Source organism: Montipora capricornis, chromosome 7 (assembly GCF_036669925.1).
Source record: "Montipora capricornis isolate CH-2021 chromosome 7, ASM3666992v2, whole genome shotgun sequence".
Classification (NCBI taxonomy): domain Eukaryota; kingdom Metazoa; phylum Cnidaria; class Anthozoa; order Scleractinia; family Acroporidae; genus Montipora; species Montipora capricornis.
Genome location: NC_090889.1, coordinates 5,309,120 through 5,327,098, shown reverse-complemented (window position 1 = coordinate 5,327,098; position 17,979 = coordinate 5,309,120). Strand labels below are relative to the sequence as shown.

Here is a 17,979-nt window from a genome sequence, read left to right as displayed (position 1 = left end):
GAACCACTTTCGATTTGTTAAATTTTCATTTCAGATACACTTCGGAAAGACAAGAAGATTGGAGTGTTAAACAGTGAAAGACTTAAAACTGTGAAGGGAAAGGGAAAAAATATCACAGGATACGCTTACATACCAGATCCCAAACAACCTGGAAAGCTAAAAGTTCATTTGGAAGGAACGTTTTTTGATGCACCATGTAAGTACGTAAACAACATAAATAATAAAGGAAGTTGCCTCAGAAAAAATGCCTAAAATTTTGTGTACCCTATTTCACACCAGAACAAATTTACAATACAACATTTCGTATCAGGTCCCCAAAAAAAGGTTGTTCTTCACATCTAATAATTTGCAATCATGAAATTATATAGTACTAGTTACAAAAGAATGAAAATAGATAAAAACGAGTCTATAGTAAAATGTAATTAGAGAAAAAATTTATAATAATAATATGAGATCTAATGAAATATATAATCCGGCAATACTCGGGGTGCAACCACGTCTCAAGATAGTGTAACTTGAATTTACGTCTAAAAATAGATACACCAGGAGACTTGACGATAACCTTTTGGAGGTCAGTTCCAGACAGCGACCCCTCTATAAAGATCCGAGGGTGAATGAGCTGTTCAGTATCCACGCGTTACATTAGCCAGTCTTCACGTTAACTTTTCACGAATATTAAACAGTTATTTCTTCTCTCAACAGACTGGGTTGTCAAACTGGGCCCTCCTTCATTTAGCAAGCAGAATCTGTACCAGTATTCAGTCATCACAGACCCCGTGAAAGTAACCTTGTTCGTGCTCGCAAGGGATGTCAAGACATTCAAAAGTCAATATGACGTTGAAGTGACAGAATGGCTGAAAGAGAATGGCTTCACTCGCTTTTTCAACAAACCCATCGCCACATTACAATCTGACGAATGTCCGTACCCAGGAAACCGCGCCTCTCCATACCAGTCACTCGAGGAGTTTCTGAACATGGAGTAGCTCCATCAACTCGAAGAACAGCTGGGCTTTGGTTAGAAGTTAGGATATCGCTAGCAACAACAGCTGATTTCAATCTTTAAAGTGAATTTAAGCACCATATTTTTTTGCTAAAAACTGAACTGCAAAATTTCGGCATTAAATTGACAAAATTTGCAGTGAATCAAATCCCCGGTTGTCTATGATTTTGTCCAATTTTTCCAACGAAGGCAACTTGTGCAGCTCACGAAATCGATAATTAATTTGAGGAAAGCAACTGTTTTTGATGCAATCGACAGATTCATTCGGAAATACAATGAATTAATTTACTTTAACGTAAAGAACAATAATGAACCTAAGAATTAAAAGAAGCAAAATCCTGTTCAAAACAACTCGTGCTTCAGGTTCCTTCAGACTTAATCCTTTTGCAAGGGCTTACCTATTATGTACGCACACACGCATGCGCACGCAGATTTAAAGGAAAAGCGAATCAGTACGCAGCTTTAGTGGAAGAAAATGTTTTAAAACCCATGCAGCTGATGAGGGACAAATTCTTTAGCTTCATAAACGCAAGGATTTTGAGTTTTTTTTTATAATTAATGCCGTCATTGATTTTACAAACGCTTAAACGCTGTTCTTTCAATTTGTAGACAATCTAATATGACAGGCTTGCTTTCTTGCTGAGTCCATGCTGGTAAATAAACATCATGAATGTTTTTTCTTTTGACTTGTTATTCAAGATTCCATTAACTTTAATAGGAGAAAAAGCCAAATATGACATTTCTGCAGTGGCGTCTTATTTTTCATTTGTGTAGATACGCTAACTAAAACCGAGCTGTATGCCACTGTTTAGTCAGCGAATGACCATTTTCCTCCCGAAAGCACTCCGTTTCTTTTGGTCACCTCGACGACAATGTGACCAAAACAAACGGAGAGCTCTGGGGATCGTTGTAGAGCGCATGCTCAGACATCACGGTGCTGAGTTGGTGTCCCGAAAACAAAATAACGAACTGCCAACAACTAATGCCGAAAACGATGTTAACTAACCCTGAGATCGAAAAATTGTCATTTGTCATATTGAAACAAAACAACGATATTTGTTGGGTCAACCAAGTTTCTCCCTCAATTGAAAGATTGTTTTTTAATTATCAATTGGCTCCAAGTGAAATAATATCGTTCATTTTGGACACTGAAAGCTTGATAGGGATCATGGGAAATAGCATTATTTTTTAAAGTCGAGCCAATCTCTGGACTCGCAGGACTCGAACCTGGAGATGTTTGATTAATAACCCCTTTACTTAACCACTAGACTACCACATCACTAACGACGAGGATGTTATTTTTTTAAAATGGCAATATCTTTTTTCTTCTGCTAAGAAGGAAGCTTACACGGTGAAAAATGTCGGTTACCAAACCTCAAGAGAAAGTTAGCCATTTTAAAATCAAGCCTTAGACTTAACCATTATTCAGCAATGATTATATATATATACATATATATGTGGAGGTCGAGTCAACCTTGGCGTAAAGTGCTCAATGCTGTGGTAGCAGAGCTAAGTATACACAAGTTGAAGGATTAAAGAGGACGCATCGATTCTCTGTTACTCTTGAGTTTCGCGCCTAAACGCTAGTTCTGTCTGAACGAGCGTTTAGTCCGAGCGTTCTGTCTGACGAGCGTTTAGGCGCGAAACTCAGAGTAACAGAGAATCGATGCGTCCTCTTTAATCCTTCAACTTATGTATATATATAGATTTATATATCTATATAGATATATATAGACAGTTAAGTAGATCCCTTGAGCCAACAACGTGTCACCCCCAGGAGGATCGCAAATGGATTCACAGTCCAAGTTGAGGAGAAATTGAGAGAAAGTTACAGGAAACTCAACACTGGAAAACTTCTGGGGAAAACTGTAATTGCCCTGAGCGGGATTTGAACCCACGTCCCCCTGATCACTAGTCGGGTGTGATGACCACTACATCAGGACAACCATACTGGCAACATGGCTGATTAATCATTTAATGTGTGGCATTTCCGTGGGACTCCCTACGGGCCAGTTTTTTCTATGTGATAACGCTGGATCAACAAGTGATTCACAGGCGGACAAGGGTAATTAATGTAAGATAATACTTCATTTGGAGCGCTGACAATGAAGGATAATATTTCATTTGAGGAAAAGATTGTGTTGGTTGGGTTCTGGTTGTTTGAAGCGTTATTCTCGTTCCCAGAACCCTTGTTTCTTTTGGTTACGTGGTCGGCAAAACCGGTGGCTCTGGTCGCAGCCAATACCAGGTGTCAGTGAACATCAGGCGCCCAGCGGGGCATGCGCATTGCTTTCAAATCTGTTAATCCTTAGGGAGGGGAGATATGATAGTCAGGTACTGAATGGCTGCTACCTCAGTGGATCATTCCAACGAAGCGTTGAAAAAAGGCTTTGATTGCGCTTGAGTTTAGAGTTGCCTCACATTTTAAAACCACATTTTAATGTTTACTTCGTAAAAGCCTTCTCCACAATACAATTAAAACGAAACAAAACATAGTCACAGTTGCATGATGGTCGTCACGCAAAGTTCTCATTTGCTTGTTTCCGCAAAAATTGTTGTCAAATGTTTTGTTTCGTGCGCGCCAAATCGCAAAGTCGCAAGGTCTCATGGGAAGACACATGAGTTGGAGGCTTTCGAGAAACTATGGCGTCCGACAACAAGCGTTGGCTTTTTAACTTGAAGGGAAAAGTAAGGACCAAGAAGTACAATTTTGATCTTTGCCGTCTAACAACATCAAGTGAGTTTGTCTGCAGAGTGATCGTGTTACGTTTCTTGCGATCTTGTCAGGTGTAGGTAGGGTTATCGGCTAGTCTGTTAACAGTGTGTAGAGTCACTGAAACTTCAGAGAGTCCTTCCCAATTCAAGTCAGTTAAATTTCATTTCATTTCACTCTTAGTCTATGTTATGTCGACAACATTTTGCCTGTTGTATCATTCGATAGCATTTATTTTCTTGAAGACCTTTCACCTGTTATGGCTACATGATCAGTTTAGCGCGCGGAAAATTATTAGCCTTTGTAACGCAATCAACTTAATTTGCAGTGAAAAGAGCAGTACAGTTTATACAGCTGTCTCAGTTAATAAGAGCTAAGTATTTCTTTTTCGCAAGCATAGTGCCCTTCTTCATTGCATTGCCACGCGTTGTTCAGCTTGTCTGAGTAACACGTCAAAAGTTTGTAATTATTAGAATGTTGAATTCATTCAACGTGTTGGTGTTGCGTTCGTGTATGTTCTAAAACGAGACGGGACACCGTGTTTAGTAACGTAATGACATTAGCAATAAAAATGTTAATCGTGTTGTGGGATCGCCGAGCGTTGAAATGGGTGTATTTAAGATGCTCGAAAATATGGGTGAGAGACAAAGATGCGTACAAATGGTAATTCTATAATTTCTTGCAAGTCAAACTTCCAAGGTTTGGAACGCGTTAAGGCGTTAAGACCAGGTTTCTTAGTACACGCACGTACTGCAGTAAAAAAATGGTTATTTCGTCTGTTTTTCGGATTTCGTCATCAAAATCATAAAAAAAAGTTTGTGTTAGTGGTTCAAAGCACACTGATGCAAATTTTGTGCGTCAATATTTAATTACGCCTTTATTATCAAATGGCATAATTATATAAATGTCTTGTTTGATGCGTTTGAAATCTTGAATGTTTCTTTAACCCATATTTTGAGTTTGTTTGCAAAGTTTTTTCAGCGTTGTTCTGGGGTTGGATATGGTCGAATATAGGCAGCGGTTTTTTTTTCAAGTTGCGGGAAAATTGTTGAACAACGTACAGTGTCCATTTTGTCATAATTTGACAGGACGAATTTTCACTGCCCTTTTAAATGCTCACACAGCCTTATAAATGTCCTACAATCATTTCAATTATTTTTCAATCCCTTGGTCAAAACAATAACAAAATCATCGACGGAAAGCGGAAAATTCATCTAGTGTTTTTGCATTGTCACATGGTATATGGCGTGACATCTCCTTGCGCATGCGACAATGTTGTTGTCAAGTCATAGCGTTAAAATATTGGACCCAGCGTTGCGTTGAGAACAAGGAATTTAAAAGTGTTTCTTTGCAACAAGCTGTCTACCCGAGGTGTTAATTCACCCTTTAGGTCAAGAGAAAAGTCCTGCAGCGATGGACAAGAACGTAAAGGAACAACATTTGCTGGTTGTGTTTGGAGCATCGGTGAGTAGCTAGGAATTTTGGCATGTTGAACAGCACAGCGCTGATTTTAAGTCTATTGAATTATTGATCCATTTTCTGTCGGGATAATTTCCTAGGCTGTTAACTTATCACGAAAAATGAATGATTCTTGGTTTGTTTTTACAATTTTAAGGATCTAGATCAGGCAGGTCAAGGTTAATTTGTCGACTCCATGCCGTAAAAAAAAAAAAGGAAATTTACTCGCTCGTGTTTGTACTTTGCAAATCTTGATCAATTGTTCTTGTACAAGTTAAGAGTGAATGTGGCTATTATGCAAAATCCTTGAGTTTATTTTCTTCAGATTTTCTTAAATTTTGGCATTAATAATCGTGTGTCTCTGGGAAGGAAGTGTGATTTGATTAACTGTAAACTTATCCCAGCCTCGTTATGTAAATAAGGGGAAGGTTGTAATATTTTGGGATTTTTATATAAAAATTATTCACTCTTTTTGTATTTTGGTTTCTTGTACACATAGGCTTCGAGATAGACTATTGATCGAGTTACAAGTTGAGTTTGAGTTGAGATTGAGTTAAGATTGAGTTAAAATTGAGTTAATATTGTGTTACGGTTTTTGGCATATTTGGCACTTAAATCTAATAAATATTAAGTAGAAGTCACTGGGAAGACCATGAAACACCGTTTTTGTGAAGTGCACAGGTGTATATTTACGAAATGGTTTTAAACTGATCAAAACAATCTTGAAATTTCATGCACGGCAGTATCCTTGTTTACCAGTTTACCAGTTTCAGCACTTGGGACTCCTTCGATTTGACTACTGTCTGTTTTGTTGTTATGTGGTCTCATCGACCAATGGTCCCTTTAGAAGATTATGCCAAGCCGACCATGTGGCTGATGAAAAGACCAGACCACAACACTGTGTGGTGCGATCTTAAACATCTGACAGAGTTTATGAACATTGAAGTTTGTGAGACGGGACCTGCGATTTATAGTCCTTATTCGCGAAGACTTGAAAGTCTAACCATTTGCGGATGTTATTACAAAGGCAGCACCTTCTCCTCAATTATTTTAAGACCCTGAGTGTTGCGAGTCCGTCCGGAGTCGAATTCACGATCTCGTGCATAACCAATTGAGCCACCGGCGCGCGGTTGTTCCGTCTAGCGAGGCGCCAAGTCTATTGACGCAGAAAAGATGTCTTCTTGTAAGGCTAAAGATGGGTTTTACTGTTAAGCCAGCTTATAGCCCCGGCGGTTAAACGATTAAACGTACCGTTTGTCATCCAGCAGCGTGGTTTTCATGATCGGCTATCACACAAAATTATCGGAACAAGTGAGCCGCAATGAGGGTTTGTGTAAAATCTGGAACTCGGAACCTGGAACCCGTTTTTCCCCTTACTTACCCTAGCCTCGGAAGTGTCTTTGTCAGTTCTCATTTACGTCACAGTCGCCGGCAAAAACAAAAGAAACCGTGAACGAAAAACCAAAATTAATTAACAAGTAAATAACAAGTAACTTCGAACGCTTGCCGACGACTCTTCGATTAACTATCAACATTCCATTGAGTGAGAACCAGAACCCGAAGTGCGCAAAGATGCCAAGTCTTAACATGTAGAAACAGGAAACAGAAGGTGAGCGAAACAAACATCATTTCATAGTGTTTTCCCTGATTAGTAACAAGTCATATTGTAGAAAAGGGTTTTTAGGCCTAGGGTTAGACAAATGGAAGGTTTAATTTTGGGTTACTTTCGGAAAGGTAAAACAATGACCTGCAAGTACGAGTGACCCGTCAAACTGAAAGTGACTTTTGTTTTAGACCCGGCCCAATCTCGGTCTTAAATTTCTGTGACACTTGATGCCACACATAAGTTCACCCCCCACCCGTGCTTCCTTTCGAAGTTGTAGGGAAAAAAAACTATTGACTTTTCTCATGAATGCCTAAAGTTATAGCGCAATCAACATTGAAGAGGGGGGAAGGGGTTGCATTTTGGGTTGGTGTCACCAAATGCTTGGAACCAACAGTCAAATCAAATAAGTGAGATAAGGGATTTTGCTAGCTTCAAACGTGCGATATCCTAGGACACATTTTAAATGGCTAGGGTACATTTTTTTTACATGGCTTGATCATATTATTACATGGTAAATTATGTTGGTTACTAAATATTACTATTGTTTAAATTTCTTTGACATTAAATAATATTTAGCGCTAAGTTATACCTAGTTTATTAGTCGTTTTAACATTTATATCTTGTAATTCTTGTAATTTTTTTGGCATTTATACTTTGTAATTCTTTCACAGCATGTCTGAAAACCAGCTTGCTGAGCCATTTACCGTGTTTTAAATAAAGTTGATTGATTGATTGATTGATTGATTGATTGATTGATTGACTGATTGATCTTGTCTCTTTCAACTTTGCAGTGAAATGGTTTTCCGACATGTGTGACTAGGTCAAAAATGTTCACTTACCTAAATGCTCGGCTTGCATTAAAAAACTTCGGTGACTAGCAAACGTGACAATCGTGTTTTAAAATTTCAGCGGTTATGAGCAAAAAGCGTAATGCGGGCTCTCTTCGTCGTCCTCTTTCGTTTGATGATCGATCATGATGCCGCACGACAAATACGGTTCATCGTAGCCGCCGGGCTGGCTTTAAATGGCTTACCCTTATCCCTTTGAAGACATCGTTTTGACGTCGGTAGACTTTACAGCAGCAACGAGAATGATGCCTTAAAAGGTGTAATAATAATGAGATTGTTTTGATCAGGAAAGCCATGCAATTTTGCAAAAATTTATGCAAATATACATGTAGCTTTCAACACGAAGAAAACAGTTTTCGAAGTGACTTGTACTGAATATTCACTACTTTTAATTCCGAAAAACGCCAAAAACTGGAACTCAATCTTAACTCAAACTTAACTCAAACTCAACTCAAACTCAACTCAGCTCGTAACTCGATGAATAGCCGATCCCATAGGCTTCCAGTCTTAACTCAAACCCAATAAAGAAAAGCTTGTCATATTTTTCACCAAAGCTAGTTTATGTTTCTTTTTACTTAAAAAGCAAGAACAAGTATTATGTTGCGAACACTTGTGAAACCGTCTGAAATTAGTATCTTCCTTTCCATTGTTGTTTCTAAGGTTTGTGCAAACTTATGTCTACAGTGTATATCTGCATGTTTTCCTTTAGACAAGCTGTACACTCCTGACAGTCTTACTTGTTTCAATGAAACTGGGATAGTGACTGCAATAACATTATGACAAACTGTTATGTTGAATTTGCAGGGTGATCTTGCCAAGAAGAAGATCTATCCAACCTTATGGTAACTTTTTGTATAGCCATGATACAAATTATTTAATAATTATTATTATGTCTTCTATTTGAACATTAATTTTGAGTATCAACATCTTGACGGAGGGCTTGAAATTAACAATTTTCCAAATTGTAGTCAAAAAATTGTCGCGCTGCATTGTGATGTCAGTGGTTTAGCAAAAAAATATGAGCCGACAATACTTGTGTGTAAAGATACTGTTGAAAATGGTGAATAATCGAAGGAATGGAGTTGTCCACGTAAACATCGCATCTAAATTATGCCACAATTACGCTATCTTCAGAAAGAAAATTCACGGCAAGAAACATTTCTTTAGTACTTACTTTTATTACCAAAAGTAGCAGCAAAGTGGTAACTGCTTACCCTTTTGGTTCGAAGGAGCAGAGGTGAAAACAAGTCACACATTTGCGACTTCTCCAGATATTTTAGTCGCAAAGGGAAAAATTCAATCGCAAATGCGACTATATTGGTCGCAATTTCAAGCGGATTGAAATAAAATTATTGTTTATGTTTGGGACTACAAGCCCGGGTGGGGAGGGGTGGACTCCCATATGAAACAGACGGGGATGCTCGTTGTCTCGATTAGGGGTGTACATTTTGGATTTTGGTCTCGCTTAGGGAGTTCCGGGCAAAGCGCCAATATTTTAAGCCGCCAAGGTCTCGATTAGGGTTCCGTGAAGAAACACAGAATTATGCGAAGAGAAACAGAAGTCAAATTTTCGTTTTAACGTGTTTTGTTTAGGGGTTAAAATGTGCTTAAGCCACGCCCAGATTGGTCTCCCTTAGGGGTCACAAAAAGCTTGAGCCACGCCCAGATGGTCTCCTTAGGGGTTAAATTCAAAATTTCCGACGAGCATCCCCGTCTGTTCCATATGGGAGTCCCCCCCCCCCCTCCCCCCGGGTTACCAGCACTTACATTGTAACACTGGTGAGAAAATTGCATAATGGGATTATGAAGCAGTATGCTCGTGCAATTAAATTTGATTGCACAAAATTTACTAGCTACATGTATGTTTTAAGCCTCTTTCAGCCATTCACACATAATGACCCAGTGAGTAAAATCATCTGGCTTTAGCCAGAGTAAATTGAACAAGTCTCACTTGTGGCGTAGGGTTAAAGGGGGCATGTTTCTGAGTGGACCTAGATGTTGTTAACTCTACATGACTTGTATATTTATTAGCACATATTAAAGCCTGACTGTCTGCTTTTTGTCTTCAAGGTATTTATACAAAGATGACCTAATACCGAAAGGCACCAAGATCGTTGGGTATGCTCGTTCAGAGTTGACAGTGGAAAAGCTGAGAGCCAAAACAGAACCTTTCATGAAGGTAGCCAAACATAATTTTTCATCTTAATCCTCTTATTCAAATCCTGAGGTTTTTAACATGTGCAGGGTAGAGATTGCAAAAATTAATGATAAATTGATTACTCCTTGACGGCAAACCCACCCGACCCTAAAGAGGTGGGCCATTGCTGTAAGGGGATGGGAGTTGAGGCTGTGTGGGTCACTAATGGCTTGCGTAGGAAAAAGGGGCTCCTTTTTTTGGAAATGATTTGTAAAAATTCCATGAGACCAATAGAGTATGGCGGCTAGGAAGCAAAGATGTACAAGGAGATTCAAGGAACTTTTAAGAAATTCATGTTCTGAAGATGGAGTTTAGGCGTGGAACCATGGAAATATCTTTGCTTATTTCCACTTCCAGCATGATGAATTTCATGGAAAATTTGTGCGGTTAATTAATACACATGTATTATTAACAACTATCCACCGCAGTGGAGGTGGCTAGTGGTGGATAGTATGGTATATACCAAAAGAGTGATATAATATAGCTCATTTATTCCTGCAACAATAGCAAACGATATTTGGAGTTTGAGTAGCCAATCAGAGAGTGACCTTGAACGCTATCTGCTGTTTTAGTATGTACTAAGAGTAATAGTAACATTATTTAAGATCCCATGGAAAACAATAGACCTGCAGGTACTAATAAATTTCATGCAATGCTTCCATTCTTCATTCAGCTGAAAGATGGGGAAAAGGGTAAAGTCTCTGAGTTCTTCAAGGTTTGCTACTATGTACAAGGTCCTTACAACGAAGAATCAGGGTTCAAAAAGCTGAACACGGAACTTGACAAACTTGGTGAAGGGAACGATGTTGTCAATAGGCTGTTCTATCTGGCCCTTCCACCGTCTGTTTTCATAGATGCATCTGAGAACATCAAAAAGTTCTGCATGAGTTCAAAGTAAGTTCAATCCACTTTGCTTGTAATCTGTGAAATAATACATGTACATGTATTTCGCAAAACTTGTTTACACGTACTGTCCTGGTTAGTTATAGCGGTTATCAGTCACATGCACCCCTCAACGACTTTTTTCATTATTTCAAAACTAAAAGTTATGTGGATGTCAATCAGATGTTTCCATGACAATAGTCCTGTTCTCTTGGCAGTAGTTGAATTTGTCATGGAAACATTTGATTGACGTCCACCATTGACCAAAATTTTACTTTGAATTTGAAATATGAAAAAATGTCACTAAGGGGCACGTGTGACTGTTCAAAGCATTTTGTGTGTGCTGGTTTGGGTTTTTAAGGGAAAAATGTCTAAATGCTACACTTTAAATTCAATGTATATTCAGTGAATGACCACCCAGCTAAGTAGCATCTTTCTTGTGGCCTTAACCTACTGGCCCTTAAGGACACCCAGAGTTGATGCGTAAAATTGTCAGGCATTAGACAGAGTAAAATCCGTTGAGTTTCACTCCCAGGAGTCCATGGTTTAAATGAATTATAAACCCCCTTTGTATATCATCAGAAACCCGTACGGGTTGAAACTTGTAACGCGCGTTCACAGCTTCCAGATATTCCATGCGAACTGATTGGTTAAATGTTTCAGTGCTAAGTACCATATTTGGAAACCCCTCGCTCTTGTTGTTCCAAATATGGTACTTAGCAAATTGAATATTCAGAAGCTTGTTTCCCAGCACACAAGGGGCCGTTACACGTTTCAACCCTTATGGGTTTCTGATATTGTTTATTCGTTCATTGCTTCGTACTACTAGTCAAGACCATTGTGGGATCATATACTCTTTCCCTTGACATTTTCAAGAATCTGTAACGTTCAAGTTGTCCGTGGTCTTCCACCTATGGGAGGAGATTTTAACATTTGCAGCAGATTTCTAGGCCTCCACACTGAATGTTAGGTGTTTTGTGTACCGGTGGTTGCCTTAGCAGATGGTGTGCCTGCAAAATGTGACTTGTTGCATGTTGATGAACTCTGATATTGAGGTACACCATACCAAGCGTGTATTCAGAACATCGTCTACTCTGTAACATGGCTGGGTCTTAAATCTATAAGCAAGCAAGATGGTGGTAATCCATGTTTGTAATTTGATACCCAAACTGGTGTCGTAATTAGGATGGGACTATCTGCCTGCTGCTAAGGGCTGCCAGCTTTGTCTTTTCCAAAAATCCTCTATCAATTTATGCATTGACCCTTGTTCCTTTCTTCACTTTTCATGGACTAATACGAACTGGTGTCTTTATCTAAGTCCAAAAAATTATAAAATAATTAAATATGTTGTGCAACTTGGTACATGTAATGGCATCAGTTACAATATCATTGTAGTATTGTTAGTGGCAACCCTGTGCCAGAATGCCAGATTATACAGCACTAAGCTCAGTGTAAATGTAATGACAGAGGATAGGAGAATGATAACAAAAGTTGTGTTTTAAATCCAGGCCAGCCGTTAATAAATAACACTACAATAATGTTAATGTACCTTTCTTCAAGCCAGAAAGCAGCCAAAGTAAAGATCAAAGTTTGTGCATACGCTACTTGTAGCCTTTTTCCAATATAATTATTCCAATACATTAATTTTCTAATTTCAGGGGGTGGAGCAGAGTGGTTATTGAAAAACCTTTTGGTAAAGATTTAGAGAGCTCCAATGAACTTTCTAATCATCTTGCATCTCTATTCCCTGAGGACTCAATGTACCGCATTGATCATTATCTTGGAAAAGAAATGGTGCAGAATCTTATGGTTTTAAGGTAAGAAAACTATTGAGTCAACAAGTTTTTTGAAACGGATTTCACTATAAAAGTTAACGTTAAAAAACAACGACGTTTCGACCGTTCGACGGTCATTTTCAAGTTGAACAGTAAAAGTTTTGAATGCGCTAAAATATATGTAACCGATTACAAAAATGCTAATACATGTAGAGTACCAAAAAATGAGTGCCAGCTGAATGTTGTTGTTTTCAAGGTTTGGCAACCGCATCTTTGGTCCAGTGTGGTGCAGGGAAAGTGTGAAGAGCGTCATAATCACATTCAAGGAACCCATTGGTACATATGGAAGAGGTGGATACTTTGACGAGTATGGAATCATCAGGTGACGTTCAAAGACTAGCTTGTATCTTTTGTTTATCCTTCCACTCCCAGCCATTGTGCCTATAGACAAGTAATAGAAATTCCTTGCTTTTCGACAGTAAAATCTATAACTGTCACTCCTAGGAAGGAGAGGATTAAAGGGGACATACTGTAGCTTTTGAGTGGTCATGGATATGTTTTCAACCCTTCTCCCCCAGAATGGGCCCGCATTGGTGAGCAAAGTTGTCTGGCAATGGACAACGTAAAGTCTTTTAGGAAGGAAGGGGTTAAGTCACTTCTTGGGCAAAACTGATATCAGCCATTGCTTTTTGGACTTAAATTGGACTTAAACTGTATACAGAAAACCGATTTAAACCAACCCGCTGCTTGCAGTGATACAGCAAACGCTTCCTGAAAAAACTAAAACCACCTCTTCGGAGCGTCAATAGGGTAGATTCACTAAATTCTTCTGGAATTCAACCCGCGGTATATCTGATGTCAAACCATCAGCTACTTGTGATCAAGAACATACCTGTAAAGGCTTATTCTGAAAATGGGACAACCATGAAAACAGAAATGAAACCTGTGATCTTCAACTGAAAGTACCAAAAAGCGAATGTCATCATATACAGTTTTTGAAACGAAAATCAAAACTGATCAGAAACTATTCCAAACAGATCTAATGCTAATGGCATGGAACGCAATACACAACTGAAAATGAAATTAAGATTGTCTATGTGAAATCATCCTCCACTGAAACGAAGCACTTTAATCCGACCCTTCCTCCAGATAGGTATCACAGCATTGCTTCACTGAAGGCTTGGAATCTGACTTTGAATGTTGCTTTCGTTTTCCTTTTGTGTCAATGTTTTCTCTAGCCGTCACATCATTGCCCTCATCTGGATAACCTTTCATATACAAAAAGGGCTTCTCGCAAGTATTACAACACTATCCACTGGGAAAATGATTTAGAGTAAACTTTAGTGCTCTTGTTGGCCTTGAAGTTTACAAGTTCTTTGAAGCTGCTTCTACCAAGGCATCATTTCTTTCTGTAAAATCTCAAGGCAGTACTAATTTGATCTGTCACTCTGAATATCGGCGGGTCATTGTCGCATCCATACACACACTGCATGGTGATCGCCACCACCTATGACTACAGTAACTTCTTAAAGTCGAACGTTTCTAATCTCCCAATTTTAACTGGAGCTTAAATCCTACAAATACTTCTTTTTGAATGTTTCTTATGGCATATTTTAACTCTAGCAGCGCAATTAACTGGTTTGTTTGCCCCCTGGCAATCCCAGAAGTCTTTGCAAATATAGGGGAAAAACAAAAATATATGGACCTGGGGACCGGCAACTCATTCTTTGAAAAATATACATTATTCAGGGTTTCTGACAGTCTCACAGAGTGCGGTAGAAAGTTAAATTTGTGCTGGAACAAACTTAAATGTTTCTGTAAACAAGATAGTCAGTCGAAACGTTGTTCATTTTTGTTTTTGTTTTTGTTATGTCGACATATCTTTTATTTTTTTATCCTATTGTTGATAAAAATAGGCTTCTTAAAGGAATACATTTAATACATGTACGTACATGCACATTGTATCATCCTTGCTTATACTAATGTTGTAATCATGTTGGCTACTATTAAAACTATGCAGAGAAAGTGCTCTTGGTATCCAAAAAGAAAATTGGGGGTAACCATGCATTTTTCAGAGATAATTAAGGTTCAATTTGGAAAAGGTACTGGTAGCTTTGTAATTTAGAGCTTTTTTCAATTAATTTTGATTATATTATATTTGGTTACCCCCAATTTTCTTTTTGGATTTCAACAACACTTGGTAAGATCTGCTTTTTCTGCATATTCAGTAAAGCATTCAAAATTACCTTTGAATTAGAAAGCACTGTCCTTAATTAACCCAATGACAACTCCAATGCCCTAGGAGGCCCCTGCTTGACGAGTAAAATCATCTGGCGTTACATGTAGACAGAGTAAAATATGTTGAGTCTCACTTCCAGGAGTCTATGGGTTAAACTGCGAAAAAATATCCCTGTATTAAGGACGGCGCCTACTATTGTTATTGCGCATACGTTCTGCGCATCTCGAGATACTCAGATTTCCTATGGGTGGTGCTTATTAATACTTCACAGGAATATTTTTGCACGGTTTAAAACTATCCGGAAATAGTAGATCTTAGTAAGTACATTTGTACTCTTGGTATTCAAAGAGAAATTTGGGGGAAACCATGCATTTTTGAGAGATAACTGAGCTTCAACTTGAGAAAGAACGCCATACATAGCTTTGTATTTTAAAGCTTTTTACTAATATTATATTATTTATCAATGATCTTTGAAAAATGCGTCATTACCCCCAATTTTCTTTTTGGATTTCAGTAACACTTGTTAAGATCTACATTTTCTGCATAATCATAAACCGGGGCAAAAAAACCTTTGAATTAGTAGGCACCGTCCTTAATGAGCACCACCCACAGGAAATCAGAGTAAAAAACCGAGTATCTCGAGATGCTCAGAATGTAATTGCGCAATAACTATAGTAGGCACTGTCCTTAAGCAGTCAAAAACTATGTCCCCTCCTTTAATCCATTGACACCTGGGAGTCAGACTTCACAGACTTTACTCCGTCTATAACACCAGATGATTTTACTTGTCAGCTTGGGGCATGCTAGGGCACCTGAGTGGTCACTAGGTTAAGCATAATTTCAAAAGATTGTGTAAGAAGGAGGTGTATCTAGATGCTATGAAACCAACATCTTTTCCTCTCATTACACTTCACCCAGACAGTTAAGAAGTTTTCTTCCCAGTTCTTCCTAATTAATTCAGAGCCTCTAAATTTTGTCAGTAATAATAATATTTGAGATCCATACTGTGCTTCCAGCTGTAAAGCGAAAAAGTGTAAAAGTATCACATAAATAATATTGTTGTTGATTACCTTGAATGTTATTATTTTCTTCCAGAGATGTAATGCAGAACCATCTTCTGCAAGTTCTTTGCTTGGTGGCCATGGAGAAACCTGCCAGTAAAAAATCTGAAGATCTTCGGAACGAGAAGGTGATTATTATTATTTAAAGTTGCGTTTCTTGGCAGTGTTGTCTTAGCATATTGCATGTTTTTGTATAGGTAATCACATGGTTTCAAGTAAATTTTTTCAAAGATGACCAAAATTGTAGAAGCCGGTAGGGCGAGTGCAATTTTCAGTCTTTGAAAAAATTTACCAGTGCTTATTAATTCCAAATTGCATGAAGAAATTTGAGATTGTTAAGCAGAAGAAGCGCAGGCGTACCACACAATCAGGGCAAAATTGCACCATAATTGCGCCATCCAGGGTGCGTGCCTGATTTGAAAACAAAAGATTTGATTGGTTCCGACCAAACCCTATAGTTTATTAGCCAATCATAATCCAGAATTTCGATATGTAATTTGCACTGGTATTACACTTTTTGCACTGTGTTACATTTTAACTGCACTGCTCTTCGCCAATCCGAATCGAGTAATTTTTTCATGTATATTATTAAACATAGTCAAACCCACTGGCATGCTATTAGCAATCATGCAACCTGAGAACCTGAGCTAATGGCTTTTTAATGATAGTAAGGAAGGAGTGAAACAGCTGTAAATGCCTTAAGTACCCAACCTTAAAAATAATAATTATTGATAAATATCAAATAGTCAAAGCCTTTTCTAGCGTAGCATTCAAACCCAGGCTGTAAGTCTCCTTTTATCACCTGTTTTATTGGAAGAGTGAGTGAAACAGATGCAGGGCCAAAGGGGTGAAGGGGTGGGATTGGGATTAGGAGCAATGGGAGAAAAAAACCCTTATTACATTAATCAGTCTTTGGTGCATTGTAATTATTATAACAATGCACACACTGAAGACTGAGGGTTTTTCTCACCCTTCACATTACACCAGGGCACCAATGTCGAGAAATACAAATAATTGGATGCAGTCCCGATTTTTTCATCCAAGTCGAAGTGGCCCTTTAAGTCTAAGCCAATAGACCTTTTTACAGATGCGGTGGCCATTTTGATTTCTATTGTTTCGAATAGCAATAATTATGGGATGCCCAGGGGGCAAATACATAAAATCTGCCCCCTGAGCATCCCATAATGTCTTTCGAAACAATAGAAAGCAAAATGGCTGCCGTATCTGCAAAAAGGTCAATTGCTGCCACATGGAAATATTTCCAACACTAACTAAAGGTAAGAGTAAAGGTTAGTGTTATTTTTGGCTTAGGGTAAATGCCGCTGTTTATTCTCACTTGAGGAGCAGCTTCTGGGAACACTTTGTGACATTAACTGTCTGTAATTCAAGATATGAGTGGTGTTGAAGTTAGGGAGAAGAGCAACGGTGCACTTTGTGACACTTATTGCAATCAGCATGCATCTACATGTACATGTAATTAGGGGCATTTCTAGATGTATCTGCTCCAGGGCAGTTACATTGTAAATAGACCCTTCTCCAAAATGGCGGCCGGAACTTCAAGTAAGTTAAAATTAAAAAAGTTAACGTATATTAGCACTAGAAAGAACCCCTGTACTTTAGCAACCCTGCAGCACATCAGGTGTAATATCAGCTGAGAAAATGTAAGTTGAAAAATGAAAAATTGACAGACATTTGTGTGAGTGGGGGTGAAGGCATACAGTCTACCCCCAGTCATACAAACTGAAAACTTTGCAGGGTTACTAAAGTAAAAGTGCTCTTTCAATCTATTTCTGGTATCAGTTTTTCATTCAGTTCAATTTTAACTCATTCAAATCCGTTGCCGCCATTTTGAAGAAGGGTCTATTGAAGCCTTGCTTAGTTGACTACATAGTACCGTCCCTCGTCACTTAGTTTCATCACAATCTGCATGTCACGTTAACAAAATAATTTGAAATATATTATCACCCATTAATCAAAGTCATTTGCTGTGTCTTTGTTGTAGGTGAAAGTGTTGAAGTGCATGAGTCCAATTACCCTGGGAGACACAGTATTGGGACAATACATTGGAAACCCAAGTGCAGAGGGTGATGGAAAGTTTGGCTACCTTGATGATTCCACTGTGCCAAAGGGTTCTATTACACCGACATTTGCTACTTCAGTGATGTATATACACAATGAAAGGTGGGATGGTAAGTAGAAG

The 17,979-nt window shown here is 38.5% G+C and overlaps 2 protein-coding genes and 1 long non-coding RNA gene across 4 annotated transcripts in view; 2 read left to right on the top strand and 1 right to left on the bottom strand.

Moving 5' to 3' along the window:
* LOC138058031 (outer membrane lipoprotein Blc-like) overlaps positions 1-1,686 on the top strand; it is a 7,922-nt gene extending 6,236 nt beyond the window's left edge. Inside the window, exons 3-4 of the mRNA XM_068903934.1 lie at positions 35-196; positions 703-1,686. Of these exons, the coding sequence (XP_068760035.1) occupies positions 35-196; positions 703-983 (443 nt within the window). The 3' untranslated portion in view covers positions 984-1,686. The remainder of the gene's footprint in view (positions 1-34; positions 197-702) is intronic.
* Positions 1,687-3,593: 1,907 nt separating this feature from the next.
* Positions 3,594-17,979, top strand: part of LOC138058020 (glucose-6-phosphate 1-dehydrogenase-like) — a 28,636-nt gene continuing 14,250 nt past the window's right edge. The window contains exons 1-9 of the mRNA XM_068903918.1: positions 3,594-3,737; positions 5,104-5,177; positions 8,430-8,467; positions 9,696-9,804; positions 10,496-10,716; positions 12,363-12,521; positions 12,736-12,861; positions 15,814-15,907; positions 17,782-17,968. Coding sequence (XP_068760019.1) covers positions 3,644-3,737; positions 5,104-5,177; positions 8,430-8,467; positions 9,696-9,804; positions 10,496-10,716; positions 12,363-12,521; positions 12,736-12,861; positions 15,814-15,907; positions 17,782-17,968 — 1,102 coding nt within the window. The 5' untranslated portion in view covers positions 3,594-3,643. The remainder of the gene's footprint in view (positions 3,738-5,103; positions 5,178-8,429; positions 8,468-9,695; positions 9,805-10,495; positions 10,717-12,362; positions 12,522-12,735; positions 12,862-15,813; positions 15,908-17,781; positions 17,969-17,979) is intronic.
* On the bottom strand, positions 10,294-15,884 carry LOC138058039 (uncharacterized). 2 transcript variants are annotated; one of them, XR_011133776.1, is made up of 3 exons: positions 15,789-15,884; positions 12,698-12,920; positions 10,294-10,743 (listed from the first exon to the last, which is right to left on the bottom strand). It is a non-coding gene; the product is annotated as an uncharacterized lncRNA (long non-coding RNA). The 2 variants fall into 2 exon arrangements; XR_011133777.1 differs by lacking the exon at positions 10,294-10,743 and adding an exon at positions 10,754-12,017.